This window comes from Panthera tigris, chromosome B3 (genome assembly GCF_018350195.1).
Source record: "Panthera tigris isolate Pti1 chromosome B3, P.tigris_Pti1_mat1.1, whole genome shotgun sequence".
Lineage (NCBI taxonomy): Eukaryota > Metazoa > Chordata > Mammalia > Carnivora > Felidae > Panthera > Panthera tigris.
The window spans coordinates 105,694,338-105,708,070 of record NC_056665.1 but is presented as its reverse complement, the minus strand read 5'-3'; the positions used below and the strand labels follow the sequence as shown (position 1 = coordinate 105,708,070).

The 13,733-nt window shown below is 40.6% G+C and overlaps 1 protein-coding gene across 1 annotated transcript in view; it reads right to left on the bottom strand.

Moving 5' to 3' along the window:
* Positions 1-13,733, bottom strand: part of DAAM1 (dishevelled associated activator of morphogenesis 1) — a 173,906-nt gene that overhangs the window by 56,765 nt on the left and 103,408 nt on the right. The window contains exon 4 of the mRNA XM_042989809.1: positions 58-129. Coding sequence (XP_042845743.1) covers positions 58-129 — 72 coding nt within the window. The remainder of the gene's footprint in view (positions 1-57; positions 130-13,733) is intronic.

The window sequence follows — 13,733 nt, the reverse complement described above, 5'->3', positions numbered from 1 at the left end:
CAATTGTGTGACAAATTTGCATTTTACATTGTGCTACTGAACAGAAAGTATACCTACAGCAGCCATGGAATTGAGCTGATCAATGTAGAATTCAGGCCAACTTGTTGCTCCCTTGTTTTCTTCCTGGTCCTAGATAGAAAGAAAAAAAAGTAACACACAGCCAGATATGTACACACAGTGGCCATAAGCACATCTGACTTTCACAGCATCTAGGCAGTGGCCTACATGGAAGACATTAGAAGACAATGAGATCGAAGATATCTGTCTTCAAATGTTGGCTTTAATCAGCTGACTGTCCACTTGGCTAGACACAAGACAGTGCGAAAGTCAGTTAGGGGTGACAAGGGGACATTTTCTGAACCATGCATCAAGAGAAATTTACTATTTTATCACTTTTGTAGCGTATATTTTTTAAAAACTGTAGAACACAGGGCATAAAACACTGTATTAGTTCCAGGTGTACAACGTAGTGATGCGACATTTCTAAACAATACGGAATGGCAACCACAGTAAGTCTAGTTAGCATCTGTCACCACAAAAGTTGTTACGGTGTTATTGACTGTAGGAGGATTTAAGTGGGAACTCAGCCACACCATGTTATGATACTGCTTTCCTTCGGGGACACAATAGTACTGGGAAGGGCACAGTGTGTTTTGTGAGGAGAAAGGATCTCACAAAGGATCTCTGTGTCACACTGGGGACAGTATTGCTCAATTATATGTCTGGATGAAATCCACAAAAGAAGGAAAGTTGTCTTAAAAAATGACCACAGGATTCGGCCAGTTGTTAATTAAACTTTTTTAGTTAGTTTATTCAGACTCCAGAAGACAGTAAAAATTTCGAAGGGTTTCATTTGATGTAACCAAAACTAGGTACTGCTTCAGATGAGAAGGTAGAACAAAGCCGGACAGTGGATGGGAAGTAGTAAAATGAACACACATTACTCATCTTACAGAACAGGGTGACATGAAGCCAGCACCAGGGCCCTCAGGGCTTCTGTGGATGGCAGCTCCCTGCCAGCCTGAACCCTCACCTCCCCCCAAAATTAGGGGGCTGTGGCTTCGGCTCCACGGCAACACTGAGCTCATCAGAAGACGGCATTGGAGTTGGGGCTTTCCAGGCATGTTTGCAAACCTATGTGGCTGTAAGTCATTTGTGTGATCAAACAGACTCAGAGGGCAACTTCAGTCTTTAGCTTCACATTCAGAGAGCACCTCGGTACAACTGCTATTCCCTGTCCCCTTGGGGAAGGTGCTGGGCCAGGTACATTGCTACAAGACAATGAAGTAGTCACTACCCATTAACTGATGTCAAGAATCTCAGTCCTTGAGACAGCAGTTTCAAGGTGGGACTTTTCATTTCAGTCCTATACTTTATCTCAAAAACACTTTTTCTAAGCAAATCTTTTGAGGCAGGTCTATGGGGTGAGATAAAAGAAATGTCATTTCAAAACTATTCTTTTTTTTTAAGTGTATTTATTTGAGAGAGAGAGAGAGAGAGAGAGAGAGAGAGAGAGACAGAGAATCTCAAGCAGGCTCTGTGAGGTTAGTGCAAGAGCCCCATGTGGGGCTCAAACGGGCAAAACCGTGAGATTATGACCTGAGCTGAAATCAAGAGTTGGATACTTACCCAAATGAGCCACCCAGGTGCCGCCCCGCCCCACCCCCCGCTTTTAAAAAATGTTTATTTGTTTTTGAGAAGGGGGAGGGACAGAGAGAGAGAGGGGGACAGAAGATCCGAAGCAGGCTCTGGGCTGACAGAAGAGGCCCCAATGTGGGGCTTGAACTCGAGAACTGTGAGATCATGAGCTGAGCGTAAGTCAGAGGCTTAACCAACTGAGTCACCCAGGTGCCTCTCAAAACTATTCTTTAAGTAGTCACAAAAAGAAGGCAAAGTAATCAGTGCTTACGGTGCCTTAAAGGCTGGCAGTAAAGAATATCGGAACTCATCTGGAGACTGAACAAGCCAGATGATGGGGACAAAGGCTATAGCAGCAGCTTTGAAGTTAGACTGTATTACACTTGCACGGTTTTAAAAAGCTTAAGAAATCTGATGAGTTTTTAGAACAGTCCTTGACTATTATTTAACATGTTAACAAAATAGTTACAATGGCAGTGTAAATGCTGAACCCTTCTCTCCTCCTAAAATGGAGAATTAAAGTTAGCAAAACCCCAGTTACCAATGCATTCAGCAAGCCAAAACCCACAGTGATAGCCAACGGTATTTGAACCTATAAAATGAAATAGAAGGTGCCAGGTCTTTCTAGTCCCTCAAACTAGGGCAAATGTCCAAAACTACAACAAAATTCTGTCCCCTGTCTGGGGTCCCATGAGAGCCCATCTGTTGTAAGCTTAATAGTCGCAGTTAACAGAGCAGGAGACCATTTTAGAAGCTGAAGATTAGCAAAGGGAGAGAAATCTTTACACTTTGGAAATGCTTTAATAAGGTAAACATATTAAGAGTAGACCTAGATACTGTAGTCAAAATAGGGGGAAGACAGCTTCATTTTTATTTCACATGCCTCAGTGCTGAGAAAATCAAATGAGCTAACGTATATAAAAGCTTCTCGTAAAAGTACTGTTATCACTATATTCCTGGGGGTGATCCTCAGAGTTCTTCATTTTGGCAACGTGTCTCCAGTTTCCTCTGTGCGATCCTGGTTCTTCTACACAGATGTGTGCTCCAGGAGCCAAGTGAAACACATCTGCGAATCAACTCTCTGTTCCTATGTCGTGCGGCTGCTGTTATGCAGAGACACAGGCCGGGAAGAGATGAATGCAATTGTTCTCGGGGGTCCCCCCCAAAAGAGCACGGGACACTGAGACACGCCGAGGGGAAGACTCTCTCCTAAGAAGTCCATGAAGGAAACTGCTGATGAAAGTACATGTCTGATGTTCCTGGGAAGCAACTGGGTCCTAGGTGTTACCAGCCTCTGACATGTGTTCTTCTTTGAACCATCTGCCTCCCTTCTTTTTTATTTGTTATGGAGAAACAAGTGGAAAAATAAACAAGATTGCGTAAATTGTCTCAGCTCTAAGAGAAGCAGCAGCAGTAATGACACATGCACAGCCTACTGTGTCAAAAACCGTTCTACACACTGCTCTTCATGTGATCTACTGGGTGGGGCAGGAAGTCACCTCACTCATTTTAGTGAGAAGGAAACAGGGGCAAAGAGAAGACGGGTGAGTTGCCAAAGGTCCCCCCACTAGAAATTCAGGGCCAGTGAGAAAGAATCAGGGCGACCTCTTTCCTAAGAATAGACCTCAGATTAATCACAAGCAATACATATTGAGTGAGAAACTGGCCTTTCACTCTTAACCACCTTATTGTATAAGAAACTCAAACGTGGTTAGTGGCCAGAAATGACTGCTTTTCCCCAAATCTTTATTGCTATTTTTGCTATATTCAGCATTTCTGAATATCACCCTCATTCTGAACATTATTCTAAGGTCTGATGTCCTGCTTGGATTCCCTCTGATCTCTCTCTCTAGACTTTTTCTGTGGGAACTCTTCGACCCCTTTATCAATGCCTTATCTATTTAGATGCATGCATACAGACAGCACTTGTGAAGCTTTTCCCTAACTTGTTCTCCTGTTCCATTATCCACCAGTCTAACAGCCGCCTTCATGGGGATTTCTCAAGACTGCGTTGAAGATGAGCTGTGATAGCACAGAGCAGTTCTGGACACTGGAATTGCAAGCAAATCCCTCCTTAAACCATATACATCTAACCCTACTTTTGATTACTGCCTTGACTGATCCCATTAGAAATTTTCTCTAATAAGCGAGATTATTGGTTTCATTCTATATTCTTTTAAAAAGTTCTATTTTCCCCTTTTAAAACATATTGTGGGTATGATGCGCCTGGGTGACTCATTTGTTTAAGTGTCAGACTTCAGGTCATGATCTCATGGTTCGTGGGTTCAAGCTCTGTGTCAGGCTCTGTGCTGACAGCTTACAGCCTGGGGCCTGCTTCAGATTCTCTGTCTCCCTCTCTCTTTGTCCCTCCCCCCCCCCCCCCTCTCTCTCTCTCTCTCAAGAAATGAATAAACATTAAAAAATTTTTTTAATTAAAAAAATTAAAATATTGTGGGTAGCACTTAAGGACACCTAGAGAAGGTTTGCCCCATGAGAATACAAATTCTAGCAATCACATTAAATCCTTTTTTATTCTACCCATAGAATGGATAATTTATATTAAAATCTAGTTTTGACTCCTTATCAAAGTGTTACAAACATTTATGCTTATATGTCTATCTTTAGGTCTATTAAATAATTAGCACTAAATTGATATCAACATTTTATGTTAGTAATCATCAGAAAATTTAACATTTAGATAATACTTGCAAACATCACTTATTTTCAGAGCAATGGTATGGTGGGAAAATGCCCAGATTGGCCATCTGAAGATGAGATCCCAAAACCTACTTTTTGGTGTACTTAATCAGTATTTCTTGGCAAGTTTAATTATCTCTGGGCCTCGTTTTTCTCTCTCCAAATCAAGAGGGTAAGACAAGACTGTTTCTAAAGTCCCCATAAGCTATAAGATTCTATGGAATTCTAACAGTGGTCACAGAAAACCAGCGTGTACTGTACTTAGGTTGAGGGCCCAATTTCTTAAAACAAATCATTTTTTAAAATTTATGTTGTTCAGTGACCCAATTATAAAACATTTAACTTTCAACAGCTACTTCTTGTATAAGGTAATTGGCCGGGGGTGGGGGGTGGGGTGCCCAACACTAGTTTTACTATTTCTTTAATCCAACTCACTCTGTTTCCTTGGTAGGTTGACACCATGAATTAGAGAACATTGACAGACAAGACCTGCCGGAGGGACACCCCGAGCTTTGCTTTCTGCCTGACTAGCATTAAACTCTTTTCTTGTTATCTACTTTTCTTCCATTGTCAAAACAAAACAAAAACCCTTTTGCTAGAAAAGGAAACTGGTATGGCACAAGGGACAGTCAAGAAATTGACGTCTTTAAAAAACCAGGCTTTAATTAACCAACTCATTTAGAAGATAAAAAAAAAAACACACACACACACACACATCGGTTTTCTAACTTAGCCTCATTTTCAACTGGTACAATTTTTTATTCCAAATCTCTGGTCAGTGGCTAGTGAAAAAAATTCTAAGAGGGCCTCCCCGATTCTCTTAAAAGGCCTAAGAGTACGTTTATTTTTCTCCACATCACTTTGCCCACAAGAATAAATTTTGCATTATTTCTTTGTACTCTTCCCGAGGTAAACATTCACAGCTATGTCCCAGACTTCTGCCTCTCATTTTGTGATCATCTCTACCAATCCAAGCTGGCTGTGTTCGTCTTCTATCACCAACAGAAATATATTCGAATCTTCAGCCACTCACTACTTACGGTGATGTATAGGCAGGCAAGTTAAGTAACCTTCCTATATGACTCCGTTTTAGTTAAGTAACCTTCCTGTATGACTCAGTTTTAGTTTCCTTATCTGTAAAATGGGTGCCTACTCCGCAGGGTCATTGTGAAGATTCGATAGGTTATTACAAGTAAAGGAAGCACCGAGAACAGTACACACAGAACATGCTTAATAAATGTTAGCTAGGATGATAAGGATACTGTTCCAAAATCTCCAGCTATGACCATTTTTTTTTTTTAATGTTTTATTCATTCGGAGAAAGAAAGTACATACAAGCACATGTGTGAGCAAGGGGGAGGAGCAGAGGAACACGAGAGGGGGAGGAGCAGAGAGAGGGAGAGAGAATCCCAGGCAGGCTCCATGCTGTGAATGTGCTGCAGTTATGGCCATTCTAAGTCCTTGTTATGCTAGGACTGTAAAAATCGGACCAACCAGTTCGGAGGGACATTTGGCAGTAATTGTTCAAACTGAAAACCACACACACAGCCTTTGACCCTCCTTTAAGTCTACTTTCAGGAAGTCAGCCCACAATTGTATATTTACACTGCGTAGATGTATACTACAAAGATCTTTTTCACCGCAGTGCTGTTTGAATCAGCCAAATAACAAAGCGAACAAATACATGGAAAGGGAGATGGGTGAATAAATTACTTTGTGGCAGTAACACAGAATGAAGTAGAATTATGTAATGACATTCAAAATGGCCAAATATAGTATGGGGAGGGGGAGGATGCCTCAGAATATGATTTCTCATCTGTAGAAAAAACATGTACACTTAACATACAAACATTTCCGGAAGTATATACAGGAAAATTGAGCAATGGCTACCTCTGGGTAGCAATAAGAAAGGTCTTTCACTTACAAACTGTTGTATAATTTAAACTTCTATTTTGCCAAGTACATGCACTATCTTTCACAGTTAAAACAGAAGTGCTAAAGCTCTGTATGTTCTGTTAAGACAAGTGCTTTTTAAGATGTTCTATGTAACATGAAATGCATCATCAAGTCAACAAGATCCCGTGACATTTGGGATGTCTCTGTTGTCTACACCTGGGGCACCACCCTGCTCCCCACAGCAAATAAATCATTGTTGCACTCTACGCGAACTAATTTGGATGTAAATGAGTAAAATTAAAAAAAAAAAAGAAATCAAAGAGCAAAATAAAAAATAAAAAATAAAATAAATAAAATTTCCTTTATCAGACAAAGAAATAAAATAAAAAAATAAAAACATTTTGCTACTGTCTTCTCACGGGATTTTCTACTTCTAAAACACACTACAACCCTAATATCAAATGTTTATGCAAAGAAATTTTATGATTTGGACTAAGACTTATGTACTCAAAGGATATTAAAATTTTTGAAATTTCCACACTTTCATTTTTGGGTGGCAAACAATTTCTTAGTAGCGCCTAAAGTCTTTCAGTGAGACTCAAAGCACAGTTTGAAAATTAAGTCTTTAAGAATGACTTCTTTTGAAATTACCACAGGGCAAATTTTTAATAGGATCATTTTCCAAGTAATAATATGTAAGAACTGGTAGAGTTTTTCTTCAGTTTTGGATGCTGTTAGTAAGACCCAAAATAGGCTGTACAAAGGGCAATTAATTGCAAAGGACGTGTTTTGTGGTTGTTCACGAGACCACAAATCACAGGCTGAAGAATATGCACTTGGCCAACTAAAGCCATAAATCTCCACGTTCACTGTTACAAACCCCTGAGATTCTTAGAGAATACTTGTGAAAGACACATTCTTTCACTGCCTATATTGGCTAAAAATCCTCTAACAACGTATACGAGTACCATCGACTCAACGATAGGAGAGACGTATTAAGATTTAACTAAATGAACTTCAACAGCAGAAAGGCATTGTTTCGGTATGATACAGAGTAGAGTTCATTCTGATCATTTTTATCATAGGTAAAGGTAACTAAATACTAATCAAAGCTTGTTCCACTTATAAAGAAGACACTACTAGAAAACATGTTAACTGTGATTATATATAGGATCAAGAAATCCTACCCCTTGTTAATGATCAAAATAGTTACCTGTTGCATTAAATTGTCATTACTATTTTGGATGTGGTGGACCCAGCCCCATATACTGATGAATGAAACAGGTGTTAAATAAATTTACTCTACACCTAGAATTTTTACAGAATACTAACGAGAAAGGGGCAGACAGGCCAAGATATTTTATCCTATTAGGTATGACTCCCCAATGTGTATGTCCTCTAATAAACTCAAGTGAACGACAGGAAACAGGTCCGAGGAACGGGGAAGGAAGAGCAGGTGGGATGGAAGGTGGAAAGTACTGTGTGGAAGACCTTGCTAATAACTTCTGCCAACTTTCCCTCCTGACTCAGTAACAGTGTAATCAGCATCCTCTCCTAAGATGGTCACGGTGGAATAACCTGACAGACCAGGCGCTGGCCAACTTCTTCCGTAAAGGCCCCCATAACAAAGATTTCAGGCTTTGGGGACCACGGAGTCTGTTGCGACCACTCGGTTCTGCCACTGTACTGTGTGAGAGCAGCTCCAACTACGCTCGGGTGAAGGAGCACTGCCCTGTGTCAGTAACGCTTTATTTACCAAAACAGTTAAGTGGCTAGATTTGGCCCATGGGCCATAGTTTGTCACCCCCTGTGCTAGAATAAGCCTGGCTCTCAAGAGGGCAGGGGTGCATCACCGTTCCAAGTTGGTCATCAATTATTTTCCAGGTTTTCTCCTCTCCTTCAAGGCACTCCATCTGCAGTGAACCCCGGCTCTAAGTTAGGATCAGCTCCTCAAGTATGGGGAATTCACCCAGGAACTGGCACTGTTGTCTAGCAAAGAGGCAGGACCTGCCCTGTCTGAAAAGTCCACCTTCTTACCAAGCTCACTATACCTTGAAAGTGGTTTAATCCTCATTTTTAAAACTGCATGGCATCATTCGGTCTTTTAAATCCTGATTTTTTGCCTCCAAATCTTTCTGTCTTACTGTTCTTTCACTGGGAAGAGAAGAACCAGCAGGTCCACAAACCTGGGTTCCCGAGACTATTGCTTTCCTCAGTCCCTCCAACAGCCCTTCCCTGTAACCCCTATCAGTGGGGCTACAACTACACCCCACATTTGAAACTTGCCAAAGGGAGGCAGTTGGTTTCAAAAAATAATTCTTATGTTGTCACATTTCAAGATAGTCATGTGGCCCCTGGGGCTGCCAATCCTGGTTACATTTTTGGCCACTGCCACAATTACACATCAAGTGCATCTGCTGCCCAAATCCGGTTGGGCCCACACGAAGAATGATTACAGAACAGCGGCTTCTGCGTCTGGCAGGAAACCCAACACCTCCTCCTAAGCCTCAGAATGTCAGTCATTTTCTGGAAAGACTGGAGGGTGACTTGCAATAACAATGGCTTTCATATTTAGCACTTACAGCCATGTCTGAGCAGCAAATCCTCTTCCCCATTTTTTCCTGGTGCCGCAGAACATCTGTATGTTTTCTAAGGAAAGCCATCATAATTATACAGTGAGGCCTTTGACCCTAGAGACACCCCAGTCCAAGTTTCCCCTCACAGGGGTCCCTCGTATAAGGCCGCCAGCAGGTGACCGTATGTTCTCTGAGAGAAGGCTTCAAGGAGTCCAAGAACCATAACCTTCATTGACTGTTAGAAAATCCACCTTAGACTGAATTGACAGGTGTCTCCTCATAACTTCAAGCACTTGTTGGCCTTAGTTTTGCCCTCAGGAACTGCTTGGAAGAGTCTAATTTCTCCTCTGAGCAATAACTCTGCAAATATTCAAAACAAGTTGAATAAAACTATTATGTCCACCCAAAGTCTTCTCTATACCAAGCAAAAAATTCTCCACTGGCTGAATAGCATAGGTTTATCTTCAATTCATAAATAAATCTCAAATTTTCCATAAGTTTATCACACCCTCATGTCCACTTTTTGCAAAAATAACTCCAACAAATATATCTAGATCCCTATGAAAGGGATCTTCTCACATGCCAGTGATGCATAACTTAAGACAGTTTCTACTAGGAGGGCATCTGGAAGATTTCTGACCAAAATATCTCCCCAAGATGAAACAGAACAAGTTCTTGCTTTCTTGAATGTTCACAACAAATGACATTTATGATTTAGAATAAAAGATCCATGTCTCATGAAGCATAAACGTGCATAGCTCCTGTTTTTTAAGTACACATATTGTAACAACATTGGCCATAAACTCAATAATAGGTCTTATTATTATAAGACTGAGGATGCTTTCTCTCTTAAACATCAATACAAGTTAACAGAATTAAAACTGGGTGAATAGAACCTAGGCTCATTAGCCAAGAAACTTTGTGGGAAGTTTAAGACCCATTTAGAGCACTGTTTTTCAAGTCTCTGGATTACACTTACATTGCCCCTGCTTCTCTCCTGTACATCACCCTTTCAAACATCACAGGAATTTCTTCCTTGAATGTGTGTGAAGTTTAACACCTCTTTTGACCCCAAGCTCTGCTCTTTCCCCTTCTCTGCTTTATGCAGATATCTATATATATATATATAATCTGCAGATATATATAGAGAGAGATAGATAGATATATCAAGCTTACTAGAATCGATAAACAACACACATTTTCCCAGAGAGCTTCCTGCTATCATATCCTGTACTCCAGTGTAAAATATTATTAAAGATCTCAGCTCGTTTGGAATAAGCTACCCCTTCTCAAACAATTCTTGGTGATGGACATTAAAGAGAAACTTATTGGGATAAGCACTGGGTGTCACATGTAAGTGTGAATCACTAAATTCTATTCTTGAAATCATTATTACACTATATGTCAACTAACTTGGAGTTAAATAAAAAATAAGAGAAAATTTTATATTGATAGAGGATGATTTTAAAATCATGGCATGTACTCATGTCAAAGATTTTGCTGAACTCATTAATAAATGCAGGAACTAATAGGATGTGACAACAGGTTCAAAAGAGAATCCAAAGAGCAAAGGCATATATAATTATATATGTGTAAATAGATACAAAAATGATCAACAGGGCATAATCGATTGCATTGCTACTAGTTTTTAGCAAAGACAATTTTCAGATTTCTTAAACAGCTCAAAGGTAGTAAAAAGTGAAGATCACTCTGAAGAGTGCTATAGACAGAACAGTCAGTACATTCCCCCCACCCCCCACCTTAATATAATAACTACAATTTACCAGAATAACAGATACATGACTAGCACTTCCTGGTTGAAGAGGACATGTCTACAGAGGTGTAATGTAGAAGCCAAGCTGTATGACTAACACTGCTCTAGGCTCCTCACACCTAAATTACCCAGATGCTTGGGCATGCCCAAAGCTCTTGCTCAAGAACACCTACCCTATCCTGACCACTCGCCTCATCTCAATTCTGCCAGTTTCCCTTGCCTTGGCTGTGTGGCATGGATTCTATTTGTGTGTCACTGAGTTTCTGACTTGAAACCACTGAGACCACTCTACCCTGTCCCCCTTAGACCCAGAGTTACGCCTAGTCTTCTATCCTCCCCAGAAATCTGTTGGATGAAAGAAAGCCTTACTCAACCGCTGGACCCCAACGCCATTTCAGAGTAACACATAACCTAACTTGAGAGCAGTGCAGACACTATACTGTAGAACACAGGACTTCTCAAGGGCAGGACAGGAGCAGAATCCCTCTGCTCATCATGCCCCAAAATTCACAGTGCTGAACTCCATCACTGGCTTCTCTTCTCATTCATTTACTCACCCAGTAAATATCTGTTGAGTTTTATAATGGCTGAGGCACTATTCTAGGTGTTTGAACACGTGAAGAACAAAGCTACTGCTTTCCTTTTAGGGATCCATAAATACAGGATATAGGAGACTGGTGACAATATGCTTTCAAACCTTGGCACTGAGAGTTTCTTACAGCATCACAAACTTCTGACTATGGGTTCTCAGTTATGACAAGGATAGCTACAAAGAACTGTACCCATTTGTATACTTCACTCCCTTTTCTCATCATGACAGAAACAGTCCAGTGCTATGAACTCTCTTGTATTTTCACTAATCTCCAGTCTTCATCAATGTCTTCTAACTTTAAAATATAAATCAAATGTAAGCATTCCTAAGCTCAACTGGGAAAAATGCTTTGAAACCTTTCTTCATTGCACAAAATGTTGCATTAATATTTTTTAAATGTTTTGCAAATTTATTTTTGAGAGAGCGAGCACACGAGCACGAGCGGGGGAGGGGCAGAGAGAGAGGAAGACACAGAATCTGAAACAGGCTCCAGGCTCTGAGCTGGCAGCATAGATCCCGACGCGGGGCTCAAACTCACGATCTGTGAGATCATGACCCGAGCCAAAGTCGGGCGCTAAACTGACTGAGCCACCCAGGTGCCCCACATTAATATTTTTATGTCACAAACTTTACTTATACTGGTAAAAATGATCAAATATTTCTGAATGAGCTAAAATGAAACACTGCCCATTAAAAACTGGGCTTGTGCTACTTCTCAGCCATCTACCATTTCGTTCTCCCCCAAATCACAAACCCCAGAAAAGCAAGAGCAGCATGCCACTTTAAAGAGATCTAGTCCCTGTCCAAGGACGGCAGCACTAGGACAGACAGAAGACGAACAACATGACTCCAAGAATAAAGAGACCAACGGCATTTCTGAAAGAGCTAAGGGGCTCAGTCTGTTCTAACACCCTGTTCTTTCCTGAAAAAGCCTTGGCTGACTTTACAGAACCCAAATCTTAAAAGTTATATATATGCTACAGGATCCTGGGGGGAAACACATTTAATGTGCTGATATAGCTAAGAAAATAGCCACAATCCTTACCTAGAACTAAAAGCAGAGACTTTACAGCCCACTTCCTATACTACAAGACATTTATTTTATTTATTTTAACAAGTCATTGCTCTGGCAAATCACTTCACAGCATGGAACATGACTGGAGCCTAAAAATCTCAATCAGTATAACTTCAACATCTGAAGCCAATTTTAGATGACAATTCCCCCTCATTTTCATGGCAAAGAGAAAGAAACATTCTCCAATTGTGATTTTCAGAAATGATACAAGCCCACGTTTCCCTGTTGCTTAGGACACAAAGGTATACAATGACATAAAACAAATTACTTCTATGTAGTGTGTTAAGAGTCAAGTCTTTGACCCACATGCCACCATGGAGTGCTACAGATCCAGGTACAATTCAGTCCAGCTGGTTGGTAAATTAACATGTTCAGACACACATCACTAAACCCGTATGCAGTGTGGAAATCCAATCAGCGGTGTCAATGGCCTTTGTTGCCTCACATCTTGCTACCAGATTTGCTGCTACCAGACCAGCCTTTCAGAATGTCGTAAAGCAGGTTTTGATGTTCTGTAACCTGCTCTTGGGAAAACAATCAAAGTGTGTTTATGATTTGCAATATAATGCTTAACACGAGGCTATAAAGCGGGGGCTTTGGAAAACAGTAATTAAACTAAGAAGAGAATCAGGGGAAACAGTAAGCCCATAAAGGCATATTCCATTCAGAGAAGCATTCTCAGGACGACTGTGAAAAATGCTAGGACAGGATTAATTGTCCCCTAGAAGGGGAGTCATAACCGTATTTCTCATTTTAAGTGATCATTTACTTTAAGGCATACTATTGAATTAACGACAGAATTGTTGGCAGAAGAAATATAAAAAGAAAAGCATCAGTTGGAAGATGTCACCATCTAAGAAATGCCCAAATGTGAGGACATGGGGAAGTACATCTTAGAAATTGAGGAAGCATCACATGTTTTTCCTTACATAGGAAGACAGATATGCTTAAGGCAAGTGTTGTTCCCATACCGCGTTGAAGAACAAGAGGATTTAAGACACTGTAATTTAAAGTTGGTATTCTTTAGTACACTTTCTACTGTAACCCATTTCTAGTTCCACAAATTGCTAGGTTCCTGGAGTATAAGGAATTTGGAGAACCCCAAATTAGAAGTATTAGCAGTATGTTCTAAGTTACGCTGGAAGCTCAAAGTTTCTTCTTACTTCACGAGGGGGTGAAGCTCTGAGATGCACCAAGCATAATATGGATTCAAGGCATTAGATGCACCAGCGCTATTAGTGAGACGAAAAAAATAAATACACATACAGGAGAAACTCAGGAAAAGTGGTTCTTGTTCTTCGCTCCCTCTTCTAAAGTGGATACTTCCTTCTACTGATGTCTTTCATAGACCTATCTCCAGGGGATGGTGACATCAGGCAGGGTTGGGGTATTCGTTCTATGAAAGTAGGTGCCACGGCACTTAGAGAGTCTGCAGAAGACCAGGGAGAGACCCGGGGAGAAAAAAGCATGGAATATGATACTTAA